The sequence below is a fragment of the Colias philodice genome, chromosome 24 (genome assembly GCF_061535455.1).
Source record: "Colias philodice isolate Cphi_HAF_F1 chromosome 24, ilColPhil1 Martin Lab GWU primary, whole genome shotgun sequence".
In the NCBI taxonomy this organism is placed as follows: Eukaryota; Metazoa; Arthropoda; class Insecta; order Lepidoptera; family Pieridae; genus Colias; species Colias philodice.
In genome coordinates this window covers 5885466-5911069 of record NC_143109.1, presented here as the reverse complement: position 1 = coordinate 5911069, position 25604 = coordinate 5885466, and the positions used below count along the sequence as shown (strand labels likewise).

Genomic DNA, 25604 nt, shown 5'->3' with positions numbered 1-25604 from the left:
GTGATCGAAATCGATTAACGAGATTTTTTAGTGTATAATAAATAACATTATTATTTATTATCTTACTGCCATATGAGTATGTATTTAATGTAAACTATTGTGCATCATTCATTTAACACCAATTCAGATCTTTTTATAAAACGTCCAATATTATCACTTGTGCTACAACACAGCTGATAACATTCACGCAATCTGAAATCTTTGCTCTCCGTAACTCGCGGGCAACGCACGCGCACTGTGACGTCACAGCTTTCAATGTGTGCGTTGACTGTCGTGCAATACATACGAAAAATTAAGCTGAAGCCTAAAATGTTATACGGAAGTTGTTGAATGTACTTATAATAAAAATAATAAAATTTGTGGTTTCTTAAATGATCTGAAAGAGGCATAATATTTAAGTATTTATTATGACATACATACGAATTGATATTATGTTATTTAAGAGTACAATAATAGGTTACCTAACGACAATATACAATTATTTATTATAGTATGTACCTATCTGCGTAGATGGAAAAATTTTAGTTGCATCTTGTCACCATCTTGTATTATTTTATTCCTACATCAATTATCAGTTATGAAAGCTACATCTATACTAATATTATAAAGCTGAAGAGTTTGTTTGTTTGTTTGAAAAATTCTTTCGGTGTTAGATAGCCTATTTATCGAGGAAGATTATAGGCTATGTATCATCACGCTACGACCAACAAAACAAAGTTTTTCAAACAAACAACAGGAGTGGAGCCACGGGGGTGAAACCGCGCGCAGCAGCTAGTTTAAAATACGATGTTATGTAAGTAGCAGCTAATTTTCTTCCATACTTTTTATTATAATAAAAAAAATTGAACACTAAAATGTGTACAACGTATTGTAATAACAAATAGTATTAAGATAACCGTGATAGCTACCAAATACTTGAGATAGCGAAAGATAGCTGAATTTTATGGTGTTTATATTTTGATTAATTATATTTATAATATTATTTTATACTACATATTCGATTATGTAAGTAGCTTAGTAGTTGCTAAGTTATTGGGAAAGGTATAAATAATGCATATGTATATAGACAGGTATATAAACGTTTAAGAGAATCGAAATCCATACATAAATGGTACATTAAAATTTTTTTTTTTATTGATTAGTTACTTATAAATTAATTATTCGCAAGTATTTTTTGGCTGTTCCGTAATAGTTAAGTAGGTACACTAATATTATATTTGTTACCGGAAATGTATGAAATCAAGGAATTGTATACAAATCCTAGGAAATGTGTACAATTCCGATACCATTTAGGAAATGTATAAAGTAAATGATTTCTGTAATAAAACACGTTGTTATTTTTTTATTATAGCACTTATTGAGATAATCGGGTAACAGTCTTACCGTAAAATAATAATAACTAATATGTTCATATTATCTTACTAATTAACATTTCTTAAATCAACTTATATTCACAACTTATGTCCCCTCGTCCCGCTGTCTTTTTCCAAAATTTTACAAAAAGACGACCGCGAGCCGACGGAGCCCCACTTCGTGGGGTCCTATTTCTGTATAGTTTTAAAAAACACGAACCTAACCTAACCCACCCCCTTATCCAAACCAAAAATTTCTGATTACGAATGTTCAGCATATTACAAAATGCCGGCCGTTTGTAATACCTCCGGCGGATTATACAATCCGACTGGGACATACACATTTGACATTAGTCATTACTCATTACACACCCCTCGTCCCGCGTACCTTCCAAATTCCAATATCTTAGATGTTTTACATTTCCGATTGCTATTTAGGAAATGTATAGATTTCCTCGGAAATGTGTATAAAATAATTTATTTCACACATTTCCTAGGAATTTTATACAATGACGGATTACATACATTTCCGGTAACATATATGTACATATATATAAATTTATTAAATATGATATTTTTTTTCTTAAAATCAGCTTATTTAAAGAATAAGAAGTAGGTGCAATGTTTTATATTTCTTGCAAATAAATTATTTAGATTTTAGATGAATCTCACAATTGCCTCACATCATGCATTCAATAACTACGATTTATAACATAACTATAGCTTTCCACTCGCGGCTTCGCCCGCTGTCTAAAAAATAATAAATTATATACTAAAACCTTCCTCTTGAATCGCTCTATTTATTAAAAAAAACCGCATCAAAATCCGTTGCGTAGTTTTAAAGACAAAGTTTTAAGCATACATTACATAGGGACATAGGGACAGAGAAAGCGACTTTGTTTTATACTATGTAACTAGTGATAGACCAATAGACAAGATAAATAGGTCAAAATATAATATTATAATTATTGATCTTTCAATATTCACATAATCAACATATTTTCCATGCATTTTAATTTTTAATTAACTTGAAGCGCATTGTGATAAAAATTCCATTTTTGTATCAAATTTCTAAATATACAAGACGAATCTGTATTTCAATGCAAAAATAACGATATATAATATAATGTATTATGTATTATAATAGTACCTACATGTGAGTTAACATTATCAAATACATGGAAAGAGAAAAAATTACGCATAACATACCTACTGCGTATAGATAGGTGATAGGTAGGTATATGATACATAGATTTGGTAGATAAGAATAATCTTCTTATATATAAAAATGAATCGCAAAATGTGTTGGTAAGCGCATAACTCGAGAACGGCTGAACCGATTTCGATAATTCTTTTTTTATTATATTCCTTGAAGTACGAGGATGGTTCTTATGTAGAGAAAACGTAAATATGTACCACGGGCGAAGCCGGGGCGGACCGCTAGTACATAATAACATTTTACAACAATCCCACTAGGTATTCTTATAAATATTGTATGTTTTAGTGCCTATTTCAAACTCAAGCTCAAACATTTATTTATTCAATTAGACTTCTTCTAGAAGCACTTTTGAAACGTCATTAGGTACATATTTTTAACATTTACCACCGATTCGGAAAGCAGCATCTACGGAGAAGAACCGGCAAGAAACTCCAAGAAACTCCATTTGAATATTAGAATCATTCCAGGTAGGTACATATTTAGTTGGTCACTAATTTTTACCACATGTCTTTACTCTAAAAATTACCGCAAAAACCTATAAAATGCATTAAACCGTTTACGCTATAGAACGTACCAGATAAAATATATAAACAAACACTTTTATCAACCCTCCAGAAGTAATGTAAAAAAAATATTTATATGAATATTGCAGTTTCACTCTCACACCCTGGTGATCAAAATACATCCATCTTTTCCAAATATACGCATGCCAAAATCATCCCTCCGTACCTCCCACCAGTCACCACCTACTAACTCGTACCAAATTTCTATGACGTAATATAACAAAGACGCATAGCTTATCAGTTACACCAAACACATGACTCGTTATCACGGTACATTATCCGATAGCAAAATGGATTAGATATGAATCTGTATCGAAAGTCAATGTCAGGTACGCTTCCTAACAAGATTGTAGTACGGACACAAATGGATTATCTATATAGCATCTTGTTTTCCTTGTATTAGAGAAATAGCTTGGTTGTAATGTAGAAGATCAAACACTAATTAGATTTGTTTTTGACGTGACAACGTCTTATAATTCGATAGAGCCGACTGCACGCACGAAAAACATGACTCATGCGGCGTTACCTCGCTCTGAGGCGTTCCATGTAAGACTTGAAGTGCAAGCGAGAGCGCGGAACGAGCGACAAAGCAGCACAATCGGACGTTGTCACGTTCAACTATCGTCAGTAAACCGACTTTACAACCAATTTTTAGTTTTTAATTCGTAGTAGCTAGAATATTCCTGTAAGAAACATTTTATTTTAAATTGTTTTGTTAATTTTAGTTTAGTTTAGGACAGAATTAATTTACTAAATTACTGATCCTACAGTATTTAATATGATTAATGTATTTTAGTTGAATAAGCGTTGTTGAAAATTCAACACCTTTGTTCAAAGGTAGGTACCTAAATTTCGCAAGAGCCAAGGTAAAAGAGGTCCTAAATTTGATCTTGGTGGAGACTGACAAAAACTATACTAAGGGGAAAAAGTCATCAGTCAAAGATCAGTGAATAGTTGCCATTATACTAATGAAATTGTAAAGACTTACACAGCTTTCAATTTCAACTATATATAAACACAATAAATTATAAATTTTGTCTGTCTGTATTAAGTGACCTCAATGAAACATCGACCCAGCGCGTAGGTACGGTTTTTACAACTACGTACAATTTCAGTAATGAAGTTACCAATTAAGGCAATTCGCAGTATCATTCAAGCATTTATTTATAACAACCTATTTTTAGAACTTTATTAATAGTGACCACGGTCTAAAAATATACGACATCTTTAATAACCTAACACCTACAATAACTTCATGCATGTACCTACTATGTATTCGAGTAGAAAAATAGCATAGTTAAATTCCTTAATTACATTTTCGCGCGTTATTTGAATTCAGAACGTCTCAGTGACGTCACAGAAGATTTCAATTTTTTTTTCAATAGGTACAAACTTCATCGCTTGCAAATCTAACTAGCCAGTTTTGACAATATTGCTGCGACCTCCTTGGTTATGGATGACTAAGCAATTGAGTCTGCTTTCGCTGAATTTGTCAAACTTTACTGAACGATTGCTAATAGCGAAAAATATTTGTAAGACAGAATGTGCATATTTCAACAAATCTCTACTTCTAATTCATTAAAGATAAAACTTTTTAATTGTTTAATTATGTTTCGCTTAGGTAACTGTAATACAATGCCCCAACACTGATCAATGACCTCAAGATTCTCAGCTGCAAAAGTAAACAATGGCATATTAATGATAATCAAACCAACATCCTAACTTGTAAAAGATATTTAATTTCTGGTTCAAAATAAATTGTGTAACATTAAATGAGGCGAAAGAAGAACAACTCAAAATGCCAAAGTCATGAAGTTTTACAACCACGATAAAATACTATTTGGCGTACCATAAACTATGCAGATTATAAATTAATCTCTAGCGAGATTAAACCCGGCTTACGATTAGTGTCATAAAATAAACATTCGCAAATATTGTGATAGGTAACGTATAACTGGCTAATAAAATATCTCGCATCATTTTTAGGGTTCCGTACCTCAAAAGGAAAAAACGGAACCCTTATAGGATCACTTTGTTGTCCGTCTGTCCGTCCGTCCGTCCGTCCGTCTGTCAAGACCCTTTTTCTCAGGAACGCGTGGAGGTATGAAGCTGAAATTTATATCAATTACTCAGGTCTACTGTCCCTTGAAGCTGTGAAAAAATCAAACTTCTAAGCCAACGCAATCAAAAGATACAGCCGTTTATGCCGCAAATTTTCGACACTTGCAAGGGAATCAAAACCTACAGGGTGCTTCCCGTGAACTCAGAATCTTGAAATTTGGTACGAATCAACGTCTTATAGCATAGATAAAGGAAAAATTACAAAAACCATAAATTTTTAGTTACATCACATAGTATATTTTTTTTAATAATTTTAAACTTACTACACATTTCCTCATAAACGCGTAGAGGTATAATTTGAAATTCATACCAAATACTCAGGTTTATAATACCTTTAAGCTGTAACAAAATCAAACTTCTATGTCAACGCAATCAAAAGAAACAGCAATGTACGGAACCCTCGGTGCGCGAGTCCGACTCGCACTTGGCCGGTTTTTTTTAAATTTATAGAAAACATCGAAAGAATCTCTCAAAAGAGAATTCTTTCGATGTTTTCTATTAATTTTCTTTGACCAAGCGAGTGAAGACGCGGCAAGAAAGCTAATTTATTAATAAATCCCACATATAGTTGGGAAAAAAGCAATGATAAAAAGGTATATAGATAGATAGGCTACCAATACAACATTCGATCTTCAAAAATTGCACGCTAACGCACACACACCATTAGGGCGGGGGCACACGATGCGTTGCGGCGGCGGTGCGGCGCCGGAGCGGTGTCGCTGCGTCGTCTTACATAGAAATATCTGTGGCATGTCACACGATGCGCTCCGGCGCCGCACCGGACTTGTAACCACCAAGACGAGGCGGGGAGGGGTGAATGCGGTGCGACGTCGGAGCGGCACCGCTCAGTTGTTTTGCATCACAAGGAAGGACACGCTGTGCAACCCTGCTACGACGCCGCTGCGACATAACAACGTTACGGCGCCGCACCGCTCGTGTGCCCACTGACACGGTGAAATCTTTGCGGTGCGGCGCCGCAACGCATCGTGTGCCCCCGCTCTTAGACAGACGTTAGACACACACAAGGAAGATGGCATGATTCAACTATAGTGAGCGAAAAAGAGACAACTGATGTAAATTGTGGCTTACTATTACTAGCCACATTTCGAAGTGTCACTCCCGAAGCGCTAATGAATAAAAACCTAACTACCTACATCTTTTTACTTATAATATCATTGGTAAAAAGGCAATGATCGCAGGCAAGCCTTCAATCTAAGCAAATATTCGTACTTGAAACTTTTCCTCATGGACTTTACACTTAGACATGTCGACTGCGATTCTAATCACCGATTTTTAACACGTATTAACTTTTCCTGTTCGTACAAAAAATCTTCAATTAATCACATTTGTGAAAAAAAAATTATCATGAATCATCGTATATTTTTTGTTGTTTCTTAGCTAGGCCGTGTCGTTGTAGAGATACCAAGTTGAGGTTGGATTTTCATGTACTTATGGTCTATGGAATATAGAATTTTCCGTACCCCTGCTGCTAGCATTTTGTAATATAAAATACGAACCAAAAACAATACATTTAAATGGAGACAGTTATTTATTATTATTGTTTCTTCTGATATCAAAATCCGACCTTATATCTAGCAATTTTCATCTGCATTCAAATGTATGTATCGCGATGCATTTAGCAAATCTGCATTCTATTTAATAAGCAACTAGGTATATATTTAAATGTTATCATGAAACGTGGAGGGTAGTCTCTAAAAACTATGCATTTTATAATAAAAAACGTTTATCCATATAGTAAAATGGACGCGTCATAGAATAAAAGCAAACGTACAGTCATTATAAAACTTATCTAAATAACAATATTTGCGGTAAAATGAAACAGCAAATTTAACAGCGTGACGTAAATTTTGTTGTTAAACAATATTTACTTTAACTGCATTGAATTGGATTTGATTTAATTGCAGTTTTATTCATGAAAATAATCAATAAGAATCTTTAGAAAATTCAGTAGGTACACATTATTTTACCCGCATTGCCACGCTCTTATTGGTCTTAGCGTGATGATAAAATATAATATAGCCTTTAGCCTTTTTCGATAAATGGTCTATTTAACAGTAATAATATTTTTTCTAATCGGACCAGTGATTCCTGAGATTAGCGCGATCAAGTAAACAAACTCCTCAGCTTTATAATTTTAATAGGTACAGATTTCTAGTCGTCAATATACGAATGACCTTGCGTATCTATTTAATTATGAATTCTTGGTACATAACTGAAACAAACCAATATATTTACCTCAAGGAAAAGGAGTAGCGCTAGGTCACTCCTTAGTGAATGCTTTTTAACCTTTTTGCTATCTTTAAACGAGCAGTTAAATATAACTGCTTTGTTGATCGTTTTTGTGGTGTAATTGTATTCTTGTATTTGTATTCAGTGGAGGATTAAATTACACTTTGAAATATATTTAGCTTTTAAACAATTCCAATTGTGGAGACGAAGATTTGAGAGGTTGTTTTTAGTCACAATTTTATTTGTGCCTACACGTTAAATATCTATGAATGATGACTTAACATTGTGAAATGAGATTTAAAACCGCATGTTATCACTACATAGTATAAAACAAAGTCGCTTTCTCTGTCCCTATGTCCCTATGTATGCTTAAATCTTTAAAACTACGCAACGGCTTTTGATGCGGTTTTTTTTTAGTAGATAGAGTGATTCAAGAGGAAGGTGTTAGTATATAATTTATTATGTTTTAGACAAAGCGGGCGAAGCCGCGGGCGGAAAGCTAGTAATAAAATATAATTCAAGTTCAGAAGAAATGTATGCAGTACAGAGCACTGATTACAACGTATTAAATATGTATGTATATAAAGGTATGTCGGTACCTACAGCATGCTATATGTACAGTGTACACTATAGTGCCTAATGCCTATATTCTATCGAATAAATCAATAAAATTACTATTCATTTATTAACTCAGGCCCCGGAATCACAGGCACAATAGAAAATCTATTGTGTCGTGGACCGATCGGGCCGTTTGGGGCTCAATGGTTTATAATTAATTAATAAATACTGAATCGAATGTGATATGATTTATCTGGTGTATTAGACGTACTTAGTTCAATTTTTTTTTGTGTACAGGATAGGAGATTGGAGGCTATAAATTATAATCTACTACATTTTGAACTACATAATATAAGTATATAATTAAATAAATAATACAAAACATGTTTGCTTAGGTGGGTACTTCATTTTATAATCCACCAAGTATTTATTATCGGTCTTACCAATAAAATTTTACCCATTCGCTATGCAATGGATTAAGTTATTGCAATAACCTGTCTTCTTTTTATGATTGACGTTTCATGTGAGCAAGAGCAGGACACAGCTATGGTGGTCACGGAAGAATTCTACCTATACCCGTGGCCCCGTCGTTGATGCGGCTTGACGGAACACAGTGGGGTTTTGGTCGGTAGGAATCCTAACCCACGGCCCTTTCCCCGGAGGTCGTGGGTAGCTATGCAAGATTTCCCCACTTAATAATAATAAAAAAAAGGACACAGCTATGGTAGAAAATGGTAGAAATTTAACTTTTTATTAGTAAGGCCGTATCTGTTTTATTTTACACTCCAAAAAGTATCTGAAAAATAGATCATTTTCACATGTACCTATTTGTGTTTCTAAAACAAACATATTTCAAAACAAAGCATACAATTTAGAATGCAATCCAATTACGCTAGTCACTGATGAGTTCAAACAGTGGTTCCATATTACCAATTCTGTTTTAATCTACATAAAGTATACCTATTGTTCCTTATAGTACCACTTACAATCACTGAATCACTACATAGTAGGGTCATTGCGCCTGTTCGCGTCCACATGCCTATTCGCGTCCATTTTGCGGATATCCTTTAGAAAATTCACGAAAATAAGTATACTTTAAGTAAAATTGTAATACGAAAAATTTCCGATAATACTTCAATGTATAAGAGACATGCACACATATTCAAAATATGCCTGCGCACCGCCTATCCTATTTAAAAAAAATATTTAATTTTGGCTATTAAACGAGAAAGCTAAAACGCGCGGGATTTTGAGAAAAAAATAGTGCGCAGCGTCGCGTTTGACGGTAAGTATCTTATTGTTAAATGTGAATTTTTGAATATGTAACTGTTTCTTTACTTTGCTAACAAAACATGGAATAGTATGGATTATAAATCAGCTAATTTGTTTTACAATTAATAGCTAAAATAAGGTGGACGCGAATTACTACACCGAATTTGTACAACTTCCATTTTGCGTCCACGGTGGGCGCAAACTATACCTATAGTGCATAACAATAGAACATATTGCGTCCACATTGTTTTTCATTACGTAGCAATGAATTGTTTGTTAAAATATGTAATTTAAAATAGATTGTAAATTTTTGACAAAGACTACAAGTTGATAATTAAAATTTTCATTCAAATTAGCTAATTTTTATGCTATTTTTTCATTTTAAAATGGGTATTCTAAGAATGAGACTAGTATCTTTGAGAATGAGAGTCAATAAGTCTGTGGTTAAGAAAATAATATGTATAAACAAAAAAGAAATTTAATTCATTACAAACTAAAAAATAGGGTAGGTAGGTAATCTTAATAGAACTGATTATTATTTATTTACATAACGTAACTTTGTTTTTTGTTAATTTTTAGTTCTATTATTGATGAGAAGATAAATATAAATAAGTTTTTCCAGTTTCCTTACAGGGAATTATATTAATAATATGTTGATTTTAGGGTTCCGAACCTCAAAAGGAAAAACCGGAATCCTTGTAGGATCACTTTGATATCCGTCCGTCTGTATGTCCGTCTGCCGGTCTGTCTTTCTGTCAAGACCCTTTTTCTCAGTAACGCGTGGAGGTATAAAGCTGAAATTTATATTGAATACTCAAGTCTACGGTCCCTTGAAGCAGTGAAAAAATCAAACTTATAAACCAAAGCAATCAAAAGATACAGCCGTTTATGCTGCAAATTTTCGCAAATTTCTACATTCGCAAGGGAATCAAAACCTACAGGGTACTTTACGTGAACACAGACACTTGAAGTTTGGTACGAAGCAACGTCTTATAGCACAAATAAGGGAAATATTGAAAAAATAATAATTTACAGTTAAAATATATAAAAAAAAACAGGTTAATACGGAACCCTCGGTGTGCGAGTGCCACTCGCATTTGGCCAGTTTTTATTAAATAACTATATTCGTAAATAAATAATTTATTAAAATCTAATTTTTATTTGCATTTATCTGATAAAATATCACCCAATACACTCTTAATTCCTTTTCTAAGCTGGTGGACGCGAACTCGTCCACGGGTGGACGCAAACTGGAATTTTTGGACGCGAACTGGGTAAAACGCCTAATTCTGCTATTTGTCTAGATAAATAAAAACCACATGATATTTCCAACACAATTGAAAGTAAATCTTAAAATAGACTATGTAATGAACACGTTACATAAATTTTGAGTTGAAATTTGTTCTAGCACATTTTTATTTTCTCCTTCAAAGTTTCCAACTGCACTAAGTGGACGCGAACAGGCGCAATTACCCTACATAGTATAAAACAAAGTCGCTTTCTCTGTCCCTATGTCCCTGTATGCTTAAATCTTTAAAACTACGCAACGGATTTTGATGCGGTTTTTTTTATAGATAGAGTGATTCAAGAGGAAGGATTAGTACCTATATAATATTTTATTATGTTTTAGACAAAGCGGGCAAAGCCGCGGGCGGAAAGCTAGTTTAAAGATAATACCCGATATAGGTATATAGGTAGTTTGCTTTCATAAAAAGAATACCTACGTATGTAGTATAATTAAAGTTTGTTTAATAATCTGTAAAATTACTGAATTAGGCTCTTAAAGTAAGGCTAACTTGCTATGTATATCATTTTGCTAGTTTTTAACTAGGAAGGAAGAATATAAAACATCAGTTTTTTTTGTCTAGGTCATCATCAGGAAATTTACGATTACATTCCTGTAAGGTTGACCATATTTATACCAGTTATAATATAAAATAAAAAATTGTGCTTTGCATTCGAGATTTACTAGAATAGTCTTAAATATAAGTACGGTATAAAATGGTAAAATACCTAATTTGACAGCAAAAAACCTACATAAATGTAGTGTTGAGTTAAATTTACGTAAATACATATTATTTAAATTATATTTAGTAAGTACATCCTAACTATCAATTTAATCACAAAACGTAAACAAACAAAACGGAAATAACAATAAAAAAACGAAACGTAATTGTTCGTAAAATTTTAATTAAAATAACAAAACACCAGTAGCTGATTAATTAAAATCGATGTTACCTTAATCCTTTGATAAGCTGAAATAAAACACCAATACATAAGTAGCTAATCGCTAAAATACCTACGACCCCGTTTATTTCCGCTTTATGTAGATTATCCGATTGTTTTTCAAATTGCTGAAAATTATAACTGTGCTATATTAGGATGCTAAATCTAAATCTAAGCTAAATATATTCTAGACTAGCTCTCTAGACTCCAGGTGGTATGTATTTTTATAAACTTTCGTCTTCATATTGCGATCAAACATATCTTACTATAGTTATAATACATATTAATTATATGAAACATACCTACTGACATATTGTAAATGCGAAAGTTTGTGCGGGTGAATTTGTGTTAGTTAGTTTTAACTACTGTACCTACTTTGAGTGAAATTTTACAGAACAACACATGGTATAGAAATACTTGATTTTTCGTGCGCATTCATCCGCGGATGAAACCGCGCGGTACAGCTAGTAAGTACCTTATGTGTAATAGTTATCGTAATACAATACAGACTTGTGAAATGTTTATTTCATAGTGATAAGTGCTATAAAATTTAGGGTAGATAGAATGAAAAGGTCTAATTTCAGAGCGATCCCACTATCCTAGTACCTATACACGAGTGAATAGATAATATAATAAACCCTGAAGTAGCTATAGCTACTAGTTATTATTCTGTGCCTGAAGTTACTAGTTACCTAACAATATAATAAAGTACATGACCAGAGACCTTTGTATTTTAGATCGGCGTAATAACACAAAGATCACGTTTTTCAAATAAATGGTACCTAATTATTTCTTAAAAGTTAAAACATTAGTATAAGTTGTCATTGTTTCATAACATGTTTGATAGAAATGCACACGAATGTTGAAGGAAAACATTTGGATAAACACTTTTCAATGTGTTCAGGGTTTTTCTTGTTTATTTTTTTTTAGTATATTGCTTAAGGTTACGATGGCCACACTTCTAGGCCTTACTTATAAAAAGTTAAACAATGGATAAATTTCAACCATTTCCTACCATAGCTGTGTCCTGCTCTTGCTCACATGAAACGTCATTCATAATAACAAGACAGGTTATTGCAATAACTAATCCATTGCTTAGCGAATGGGTAACATTTTATAAGTAAGACCGTTAGTGTTTAAAATCTTAATTCTAATGGGCCCTCTTCATGCTGGGCAGCATTGGGCGAGTAGAGGCAATCACGATAGTGTAGAGGGCCTAAAAGTCTATGATCGGCCGACGTCGCGTCCTGTAGATGTTCGTAATCGCCGTAATGGAGACAAACATCGACGATTATTTGTTGGGCCAACGCTGCCCATTGTGAAGAGGGTCCATAAAGCTACAAGTGAATTCATCGTTCGATAAATACATGTACGTATAGCTAATTTTTTGATTTTATCAAGGTAATAATTGGAAAGGAAATGACGACTTAGGTACATAATGACCGGATATTTGAAACTTAAGTAGGTACTTTATGGGGAAAGAGATTTGTAATTCTAGAAGGTCATTCCGTGGATTCGCGTATTTTCGTTATTCAATTCTTTTTCATTTTGTTTGTACCTAAGCGGTATCCTCGATCTAAAGCCATCTTGTCATAAAAAGTTGATGATTTTTTTTTTACAGGAGTAATTTCGGAAACATATTTCTTTTATACATACCTATAGTTAGGTGCCATGTTATCAAATAAATTAATAATTCTACGTAGGTATATCGCACGCAAGTAGGTTCTAAGGTATGTGTGTCATATACCTACATTATTCACATTGCTTAAAGATTAGAATTATTACAATACAAATGACAACAGTTTCTAGGTGTGCCATTTATTTATCTAAATATGTAGTTGTGGGAAAAAGTCGAGCGCCGCATTTTTCCGATTTCTAAGAATCATGACACAACCTACTAACTATAAATAAAATAAAAAAGGTTTTATTCTGTATGATTTCTATGATTAATAAATTCAAGATTCACATAAAACTAAATAATCGTTTTTTATGAATAAATAATGTACTGGTAAGTATTTAAATTAATATTCTAAGCTAGCAACACCGTCCATATGTTAGGATGTCAGATTCCTATCTGTGGATATGACAGTGTCCTGTATAAAAATGCAAATTCTATTGCGAGACTATTGCAGGCAATACAATAATTGTTGCAGAATTAAAAAAAAATGTTTAAACAAAAGAAATATAAAGTAACTAAGTTCAATGACACAAAGAAAAACATCAAAATTCAATTAAACTAATAATAAATTTTAATGGTATCCCTTCTATTTTCTTCAAACATAAACTTAACATACTTGTAAAATTATTTCTTAACTATAAGAAAATCTATGGAAGATTTAAGTATTAAAAACTATTTCAAATAATATGTATAATGTAGGTAGTATTAGTAGTAGTAATTACTACAAAAACATAAGTTTTAAGTAGTTCATATTATATCAAGTACAAAGTAACATACAGTATGACCAGCACATACAAATATTATCATAATTCATACAATGACTGTTTAATAAATGATAGCAATACCTAATTTGTGTTATGATAATATCTTTATTGTATAATGGTTCTTAAAACATTTTCAAATGTATTTAATAATTAATTATCCATTTTAATTAATTTAGCCTTATCAGTTGAATTGATAAGAGATTTCTGAGCTATACAGATTCAAAATAGTTTTATATTTATAGTCTATGGAATGGTATTTTATAAGTATTTCTACTTAGCTACCTTCCTATATTGTAACTTGTTTTAATTCCTATGAATGTTGTTACATCATGAAGGTATTATTTATTATGAGTCTAAAATATATTAAACTTGAGTAAGTATTATTTGATAACTTATTATGTGTAATATTAGAGTCAGAGATATGACTTATAATATAAAGTTATAATTATTTAAAATGTTCATTTTCAATTCATAAAAAATCTCATGTTTATTGCTTTTAAAGTAGGTTATAATAGGTACAATATAAATATTCAGAGCAGACTTATCTGGAAATATTGCCCTATTAACATATAACAACACTGCATAATATGTAATTTTATAGTTTTTTAACTAGCAGAATAAATAATTTTATTACCTCACATGTATATGAAAACTAATACTTTAAATTATTTAATTAATGAACACAATTCTAAATTAGTGTAAACGATTAATTCCGGTAAATGAAACCCGACCCCGCGTCCGCGATGTTTACGAACTTGCAATTTTCTAGAAAATAGAAAGTATTACATAGTGCTTACCAATGTATTCTGATAGCCCAACCCTGACTCATCATCGGAGGTTTCTTCCCTTCCATTGAGCTCCTTCATCGTCACAGAAACACTTTTTCGAGACACAATTAACTATAACAAAACTTTAAACAAACTTGCACTCCCGTCTGCGAATTTGTACCGTTTTTTTTTTCAACTTAACCGGCTTTGACTCACTCGCAGTGTGTCCGTCCACTTACAACCATCTCCCTATTCACAATACACTGTGTTTAAATTATTTTGTAATTGAATAAACGCGATTTCATGCAAATTGGCCGAGCGGTAACAGGAAACTCTTAACACGTTCAAATAACGTGCCGCGTACTGACCGACTGACACTTGACAAATAAAATCAAAGTGACAGCTCGAGTCCCGAGACGTTTCAAATAAAGTTCATACTCGTATTGCGTTTGCGATCGACCGTGAACTCGAACTCGAAATGTTTTACGATTAAATCTCAGATAATATTATTCTTGTGTCTGTAAAGATATTGCTATCTTCCTTTCGTGAATAATAGAGAATTACAAGTATTTTTCTTTATCTGCAGTAGGAAGACATCGCTTACAGAGGTAAAATGCGATTGACCAACAGCCTCTATCACGGTGTTTCGTTCCGTGTTCAATTCATTTTTATTAAACCTGTATTGATAAGGCATTATCGCAACATTTGGTAATCGCAAAAAATCATGTGACAATAATAATCCAACGTAAGTATTTGTTTTCTTCCATTATATCATAAATACATTATTTTCTAGTCATTGTGTGCTTCAACTTTCAAGATAAAAAAAAATATCCTATAACCTATCCTATATAAACGATAGTATTCAAAGTCAATAATTATTGTACGTACGTAGGTACTAGGTACAATATGTATAAGAAAAATTTACAGAAGTAGGTAGACGACTGTTATTACTTATTGCTATCTACCTACTAATGTTAGGATTTAGGAAACTAATATCAATTTTACTCTTACCAAAGACCATGTCAACAGGAATCATGCATAGGGCTAATTTCTTATTGGAATATTCATTAAGTAAGTACCTATCTAGTAAAATATAATCGCATATTATTGCATTCATTAAATACACAATACACAGCAATGAGTGTTGAACAAAGTCTAAGTAACTACAATGGCCATTATTATTTTTATGTATTTAAGCGAAAACAAAAAGTTCAAGTACAGTGGACTATTGTTTCAATAATATATCCGTGGTTTATCAATGCATACAGTTTTATTGCAGTCTACAATTGGCGCGAATCAGTGTTGCTAGTCATAAATTAGTATTCGTTTGGCGGGAAAATGTAGCGTTCTGAGTTCTGAGAACTAACATTTTTAACGGGATGTTCCTGGATGTTCCATTTTCAAAGACGTTGAAAATGGAGCACACTACTACCAGGCCTCCGTCACTCGCTCAAGGTCGCGCTATATGTGCCTACCGCACAGTAGGTCGGTACCGACCCAAGCGGCAGTTGGTTGGCACACGCGAGACTGCGCACCCGCGTCACGTTTCCCGCGCTCGCTACCAAGATGCCCGGTTATTGCGACATACATACAACATTTCATAAAATTAAAGCACATATAATTTTTATCTGTATTGGTCTTGTGGCCGCAGTTTCACCCGAATGAACCCTCTACCCGTGAACCCGTAAATCTCAGCCATACCTATAGTCAGCAGCCCCCGAGCCACGCAGTAACAAAGAAACTCACAAACCTACCAGGCTACTTTTTATCCAGGAGACACAATATATAGCGGGTCCACGCGGGTGAAACCGAAGGAAACAACTACTATCAATAAGATTTCATTTTTTTATTGTATAATGTAACAAATATAATTAACAATAAAAAATTAAGTGTTTCAGCAACTCTGTGTTTAATTTACGCGCTCGGTACAACCCTAAAGTTTTCGTTTGATGACGCAATCAAGCGGCGTGCGCGGGAAACTTGCTTCTCGGTGCGTGTTCGTAGAGTACATTTCTTACTGCAGCCGAGTTGCGGCGCATTTTGTAGGTAAATATAGCGTAGGTATTTTAGCTTTTGTATGGAAGTGATGTATCTGTTACGAAGTAACTATTCTCTAATCTGTGCTACTACTACCTACCTACCTATTTCCTTAATTCTCTAGTCATTTTATCGTGAATTCTTTTCTCAACTAATATTATAATAATGCGAAAGTGTGAATGTTTGCAGTTTGTTTCTCTCATTTTATGGAAATAGCGAAGATAAACATAAAACAGTAATTAAGAAAGTAAGTATATCTACCTACTTTTTAACGCGAATAAATATTTTCATTGCTAAATACATGAATTATTTAATTTAATAAATTAATTTCTAATTTCTTTTAATCCATTATATTACTCGAACATGAGGAATACAGTATATTTGTTCTGTTCATTTATTTATTTGTTATCTGTATTAGGCCTTGCATCAGGCATGTAATTATTGTAAGTAGAACATAGTTTGCTTAAAGGTTCATTGAATTTAAATAGATAATAGAGTATTTGCAGATCATTTCAAACTGTCAATACAAGGGTATAATATAGCTTATACCCACTTATACCCGCGACTATTAATACACGCGAATTTTCTTGTATAAGTAAATATTAAAACTGTGCGGAGCACACGTGTCAGAAGTGAAACTTCTTTGGCAAGATTCAAAGTTACCAAAAGCGTAGCCTTTCTCCATGACGTGATGGTATTGCAATGACGATTCAAAACTAAAAACGATCGCGTAAATAATTTAAACTTTGATCTTTATGAATCAAATCATCATCATCAATCTTAATTATTTTAAATTGGAATGAAGATTGACATCAAGTGGAAATGTTTAAAAAAAATATAGATTTTGAAGACATAAGTAGGTACCTATACCTAATAATGTGTAATTGTGAATGAATACGGCAAAATATTTATTTTTAATTTCATATACCTACACAGTGTAACTTTTGTTAAGTAGGTACTAGTTACTTATAAATGAAAAATATAAGATTTTTGCTTGATTTCTGAAAGAATCTTGGCTCTTGGCACATGATGAAGAGATTATGACTTATTGATAAAAACATTTCAGACCCGTATCAGCATGTCTCTGTTTTTTTTTTCTTTTATTCTTTCTTATAATAGAGCGACATTTTCTCATTAGTCTCGAGTCTCATCCAAGTATCGAACCCAAGACTCCTCGGTTCAACGCCCTTTTAATCAATTTACCAACAAGACAGTAAGTATAAATTATAATACAATATACAAAGGAGACATTACCTATAGTGGAGCCAATTTAATAGGCAACATTTGACGTCTATCAATTTTATCTTCATAGGGTGGTAACCTGCATAAAAACATCGATTAAAGTGAATTAATCGATACGGACTTGAAACATTTGTCAATCGGACTTGAAACACATGTCAATAATTTATGATAATTTTTATTCCCAAGTAATCAATGCATTCGATTCTAGATGTCTGATTTCGATTTTTAGAGTAACGTCTCTGGTATTTAAAAAGAAAAAAGGTTTATTGACACAAAATTGTAGCGACGTCAGTTCTTTAAATCAGAAATTGTTTATTATGTTTAGAATGGTTTATCAGTAAAATCAAATCCTAAAATTACTTATATCGGTCATTATTATAATAAATATGTAATCGTAATTGAAAAAAGTTAAGCAAATGTGCAGTTCTAACAAAACGAAATATCATGTTATTCTATGTTGTCGTTACTAGGTTACGTTGTTGAATTTTGTTGAACTGTCAAATGTTGCCTATTAAAATGGCTCTACTATAATTATGTAACCAATGATATTTTATGTATAGATACGTTACATACTCACAATATATCCAAAAAAAATGCTTCATATGCAGTGTCAGGCACACACAAATACAAGTTTCATTTTACTTAATTTATTACATTGACAGACTGTATAAGAGAGATGGCTCTAATAAAATGATATAAACAAAAAAGACAAAGATAGTTTGTCACTTCCGCGCAGGTGTAAGCAAAAGTCATATGAATTCACCAATTAAATATAAATAAACAAACAGTTGCCATGGTAATTGGCATAGACTAACGACACAGAAGGTTCAATGTTATAGATGTTACGTTTCCTGCACAAGTAAACAAATGTGACAATTTCATTTACTATTGCACGCCTCATAAGCGAAGCGTTGAGGTGGGTACTACTGTCACTTCGCGCAAAACATCTGATTTTTCAAACTTAAAATGTCTTTATGTATCATACATTGCACTTGTAAGATAATACATACACACACATATTAAGAAAAAACACTATTTTTAACGTTCATGATATTTTTGATGTCATTTTTGTTATTTAAACTAGTTAAAAAACAGTTTAAAAAAGTTCTGTCTTGGACGTCCGTGTGTCTATATGTGCGGATCCTTTTTCTTGTTAACACGATAGCGACCGAAATACTTTACTAATCAAGTCTTTTTTTTTCTCTTACGCTTGAGTATGCTCAGGAATAGAACCCTTTCATTTTTCAGGGTCTGATTCGATGTGGTTTAATTGTTATTAAATAAACAAAAATAATAATTAATAAATATTTACTAAAAAAAATTATGAGGCGTGCACTTTTGGATTTTCCAAATTATTGCACGCCTCATAAGCGAAGCGTTGAGGTGGGTACTACTGTCACTTCGCGCAAAACATCTGATTTTTCAAACTTAAAATGTCTTTATGTATCATACATTGCACTTGTAAGATAATACATACACACACATATTAAGAAAAAACACTATTTTTAACGTTCATGATATTTTTGATGTCATTTTTGTTATTTAAACTAGTTAAAAAACAGTTTAAAAAAGTTCTGTCTTGGACGTCCGTGTGTCTGTATGTGCGGATCCTTTTTCTTGTTAACACGATAGCGACCGAAATACTTTACTAATCAAGTCTTTTTTTTTCTCTTACGCTTGAGTATGCTCAGGAATAGAACCCTTTCATTTTTCAGGGTCTGATTCGATGTGGTTTAATTGTTATTAAATAAACAAAAATAATAATTAATAAATATTTACTAAAAAAAATTATGAGGCGTGCACTTTTGGATTTTCCAAATTATTGCACGCCTCATAAGCGAAGCGTTGAGGTGGGTACTACTGTCACTTCGCGCAAAACATCTGATTTTTCAAACTTAAAATGTCTTTATGTATCATACATTGCACTTGTAAGATAATACATACACACACATATTAAGAAAAAACACTATTTTTAACGTTCATGATATTTTTGATGTCATTTTTGTTATTTAAACTAGTTAAAAAACAGTTTAAAAAAGTTCTGTCTTGGACGTCCGTGTGTCTGTATGTGCGGATCCTTTTTCTTGTTAACACGATAGCGACCGAAATACTTTACTAATCGAGTCTTTTTTTTTCTCTTACGCTTGAGTATGCTCAGGAATAGAACCCTTTCATTTTTCAGGGTCTGATTCGATGTGGTTTAATTGTTATTAAATAAACAAAAATAATAATTAATAAATATTTACTAAAAAAAATTATGAGGCGTGCACTTTTGGATTTTCCAAATTATTATTATGATGTTGTGTTAAAATGAAAAAAACTTTTTTGGAGATATAACTGTACTAAGTATTTATTACTAGCTGTGGTGTTCGTTTTCGGTCATCATTATTTCACCCGATAAACACCCACTGCTGAGCATAGTCCTCCTTATAGAACTCCATAAGGACCGATCTTACCCTATTCGTTTCAAGGCAGTTCCCGAAACCCGTACAAGGTCATCACTCCAACTTGTAGGATAGGTATAATAATAGTGGTGCCTAGATGAAAAAAAAAGGATGAAATAAAAGAAAGGATGAAGTATAAGCCTTTTTTATCTAAAACACAAATAAAATTTATGTTCAATAGCTATTTACAGAAAAGTAAATAGTATTTTTCGTCAGTAGCGATAATCTTCTCTTTAATGTATACGTACTTATATTCAACATCATTTTTGCAAACAAACATTTTTGCCATCACGATTTCATTGTATATAATAAAAAGATATATTTGTTAATTACATGCACTGTGTGGATTTAAATATAAAAATGATCAAAAATTTACCCAAATCGAAATTAATAAAATAACGGTTCTATTTTCAATAATCGTATCTACATGATAATCTTTGAACACAGTGTACGCTAGCTTTGTCACACTAGTGATTGAAGCAATGTTTTATCCCTTTCATTATTTCAATACAAGTGTCAAGCAAGTGTCATTCATAAAAAATTGTAAATTGTTATTTTTACTCTTAAACTGTAATAATTTAATATATTTTCCTGTGATATGATATTCCTTTTTCTTTCTTTATCTTTTTGCACGAATACGTGCACTTTCTGAACACACAGGAAGGCATTTTCGACAATTTTAATCTACCTATCGGAACATGCGATCACTGGGACCGTCACAATCTGACTGATTTTTGACTGATTGCATTGGTCCCAAATAGGACCAATTCACGGAATCAGTTTTGGTGCGTTGATGACGTATCTACCTCTTGTTTCTATATATAATATCATTGTATGTAACACTAAAAGCTAGCTGTTAAAAAATATAAAACAAGTAGTTTATTACTCGCAGATTTTATATAATTTGCACTATTACATCACTAGTGGTATTTTCGTATCTCATAAAGCACTTATCTGCTTCCGCATGAGATGTTCATTGTTAAGAATATCTCTTTTGTTGGAGGCTGCGTATAAATGTTCTCAAGTATATTTCTATTACTGAATAGATAAAGTGTTAAATGATGAGGATTAAGTTGAATTATCTGCATATTTCATACATACCTATATCACTGATCGACACGGTGAAGGAAAACATACTGAGAAAACCGGCATTTAAAGAATCATAGATACCTACTATACATACAGTAAATAAAAATAAATAAATAATTTATTTACTTTATTATTTGTTACAAACATTTAATGAGAAGTTTCATTATTCATATAGGGCTTGAACTTTCATAGGATTTATTGAAATCACCCGAGCGGTTTTTGAACTAAATCGTTAACAAACTAAATCGAATCATAACTATAGATTCCTACTATTTTTCCGCACTCGAGCTCGCTATCCATGGTGATAACAGAACAAAAATCGATGCAATATATGACTTAGTCTTAACTTCCGCTCGTTAAATAAAACACAAATTGAAAACAAAATAAACTTTATTATTTTTAACATATCTATATCATGACTATAATATCTGGTACATCACTAAATACACGGAAATGACGGGCTATTGTTAATTTTTAATGAGAAAATTATATTTCCTTGATTTACTTAGATACTACTATTGCATTAAGTATTTAGATACATATAGGAACTCATAAGTAAATAAATAAAAATTTACAATACTTTCTTGAAGTTGGTTCAAGTTCATTATTAGAAGTTGAAAAGTACGGAAATTTTTAAAGTAATTTCTTTGTTAGGGTGCTTTTCCACCAGGCATGTTCGAGCATGCATAAATTGCATATGCCTAGCTAGGGATGTGTTTGTATTGCAACGCTAAATGAAGCGATAGGATTCTGATCGATCAATATGGTTCTTTATCGCTACGCACACTCGCACATCTCTGGTGAAATGCACCCTTACTGCAGTCATAGAAGAACAAATACACAGATCAGGTATAGGTATACTGCATAATATATATTAAAATTTGATCTCATTTCGGCTATCTCGACATTTTTTTTTTTTTTTTTATTTTTTATTAAGGCTCATTAGCAGCAGTACATCGATTGTTTTACATAAAAAGTACACAAAAAATATAGGACATGATGTACAACTAATAAAATATGAGCACTGCATGCACTACAAAAATTAATTACATTAAAAAAAAAATAATAATAAACATATTAAATACATTTTAACTTAATAAAATACATTTTAAAATAATCACTAGATAAAATTAAAATAACAATATAATAATCAAAATGGAATAAAATTAATTGAAATTTAAACAAATAAATAAAATAGTTATATTGGTACTGAATGCTAATATATTGAAATATAATTAACTAATACTTATTAATACATAAAAACCTGTATGACCCTTATATTTAAATGTTAGATTTCTTAATCAATGAGGAATTATATTTAACGAATCTAATAAATAAAATATTTTTCAATCTCACAAGTAACCTATTTATATATTATTTTTAACGTTACATTTTGGCTATTCTGAATAAATATAGTAACTTTTATTGAATGAATAAAATATAGAAAATATTAAATATTTCATAGTGTAGGAATTGAGAACGTAAATTGTTTTATTATGTACCTATTTGTTTAAATTAATTATCTATGCTCCTTATTATATACTCTGTGGAATTTTTAACAGAATGAATATTGTTTTCATGTTTTCATAATATGTCTATAGTGAATCGTGATATTTTTTAAAACTACAGCTAGAAAGAAGAACACGAGTTTAATAAGAAGGAATCATTTTTATTATATTTACCTACTTATTTTAATCATTATTTTTTTATAAAAACATATTTTTCTTGAGAAGAACCGAAATTGGTAAATATGGTTTTTATTTTTTCATATTTTTCATATTCCTAGGTCATTTCTGATCATTTCCTGTATCATACATTAATTCGAACATATAATTATTTTTTATCCTCGGTATTTTTTTATATTTTTGTCTTGTATGTACATAACCTAAGTAATAATACTGGCTCACAGTACTGGCTACATAATATACCTAACAATAAAATTATAGCAGGATTATGCAAAGAAGTTAGTGTTGTTAATTGCATTCTTTTTAACCCTATCTAAATAAATTACAACCTAAAAGTTATTTAAGTTTAATTTTTGCATGTTGTTGGATGCCATACATATTTCGATATTACTACCTTAAAAATTAATGTGAGTAGAAACAACGCTAACAAGTGCATTATTTAATTCATGTTCCAAAATTTTAATGTCATCATAAATATTAATAAATGCACTTTCAATCACAATTCAATCTACACTTAAATAATATTTTATTGAAACGAATGATGAAACTTATTATTTGTGGTTATAAATTATCTGTGACCAATAATAATTTGCCACTTAATTTGCCAAAGATTTGACAATTGACATTATCTGTGGCACGATTTGCGCGCGTCTAGTGCGAACTAATAAAAAAAACGTATTCTTTAATATTTGTATTGATTATTGAACAATTGGAAAATCATAGTTTCCAATAATTAATCTAATCATATGTACTGTGCGAATTGTATCCAATAGATGGCGTTAAGGACTGAAAAAAGTAAAGGGAAGAAAACGCGGGAAAATCTGTCAATGTTTATCGCGCGGAGTTTTGCTTTGGCTGCTTCAGCTGGTTCCTGTAACAAGAATATTCGAATTTTTAATAATTATACCTAGTGAAAAAAACGTAAGAAATGGTGAGTGTTTTTATTGTTGTTTTATTTATTTACCATAGTATTCGGATAACGCAGATCCATTTGTTCGTTAAACTTAATATATTGTCAATTGTTTTGAAGTGAAAATATTTGTATGCGCAGAACATGTTAGTGAAATAGTGAAAATAGACAGGCGTAGTTTTCTTAGTTCGGCTCCCTAAGTTTCTGTTGGCTCATGTAAACGTGTAAACGTGTTTATAAATTTATATCATGTTACAAACGTTTGACCGCCTCCTTGGTACAGTGGTTGACGCGTGAGCGTAGCACCGAGGGGTCCTGGGTTCGATTCCCGGTGGAGACGAAGAAAAAGAAATGGCTCGGTCTGGTAGGACATAGAAGGCTGATCACCTACTTGTCCCTAAAGAAAATCGATCAGTGAAACAGATGTTGCATCTGCCCCTTACCCCACTACACGGGACTTCACTTTTAAACGTTTAAAAGCATATTTGATATTTCAATCAATAATAATCGATGTCGGTATTTCATAATACATTACATAATACATACATTTGAAGCTTAACGAAGGTAGGTACATAAAAAGTTTTACAAAATGAAATGGCATAGTAATATTATTTTTTGTCGTTTTCAAATATGTATTAGGTACCCCACACTATAGGTGTATTTACACAAAGAACAATAGATCTATGCACATATCTACTTACAACAAAGTATATTTAATTATGATCATCAATATTTTTTTTTTCTTCTTTGTAATTTTTATTATGTACAATATTTACATAGTACCTATAGAAAATAAGAATCTTAATAAATCGTGCGTCATCCCCTATCATTGTGAAACATGCATGTTTCAAGAAAAATCAAATTTCTAGTCTTAAACGCGTCATAGTATTTTTTGTATAAAGGTCGTATAATTAATCGAATCGAATACAGGATTACGATTTGTGATGGCAACAAATATTCTAAAAACAGGTTTTGGATCGATCACATTATATTATAATATGTGACGTAGGTAGGTATACGGTATATGATTGCGTATATGTATTTTATCCTCCTAATATTATAAATGCGAAAGTTTGTGGGGGTGTTTGTTACTCTTTCACGCAAATATTACTGAACCGATTACAATGAAATTTAGCACACATATAGAGGGAAACTTGGATTAACACATAGGATAGGTTTTATCCCGGAAATCCCACGGAAACGGGAACCATGCGGGTTTTCCTTTGACAACGCGGGCGAAGCCGCGGAAGGAAATCTAGTTTTACATATTACTATGTTCTGATATTGAAGGTGTATGATGACGTCAAGGGATTTTTTACAAGTATAAGGTCGATCTAAATTAACATTTTTGAGTTATTAATTGCATAACTGTTTGAGAAATAATCGATTTATGACTGCACAATATATTAGCACATTAGTGACCGTGT

General features: G+C 31.9%; 2 protein-coding genes across 2 annotated transcripts in view; both read right to left on the bottom strand.

Moving 5' to 3' along the window:
• ClC-a (chloride channel protein 2) overlaps window positions 1-15132 on the bottom strand; it is a 64110-nt gene extending 48978 nt beyond the window's left edge. The window contains exon 1 of the mRNA XM_089710346.1: window positions 14801-15132. Coding sequence (XP_089566472.1) covers window positions 14801-14869 — 69 coding nt within the window. The 5' untranslated portion in view covers window positions 14870-15132. The remainder of the gene's footprint in view (window positions 1-14800) is intronic.
• An 8823-nt stretch (window positions 15133-23955) lies between these two features.
• The window catches only part of LOC149477745 (glycine receptor subunit alpha-3-like), a 29592-nt gene continuing 27943 nt past the window's right edge, over window positions 23956-25604 (bottom strand). Inside the window, exon 9 of the mRNA XM_089710370.1 lies at window positions 23956-24138. Within this exon, the coding sequence (XP_089566496.1) occupies window positions 24010-24138 (129 nt within the window). The 3' untranslated portion in view covers window positions 23956-24009. The remainder of the gene's footprint in view (window positions 24139-25604) is intronic.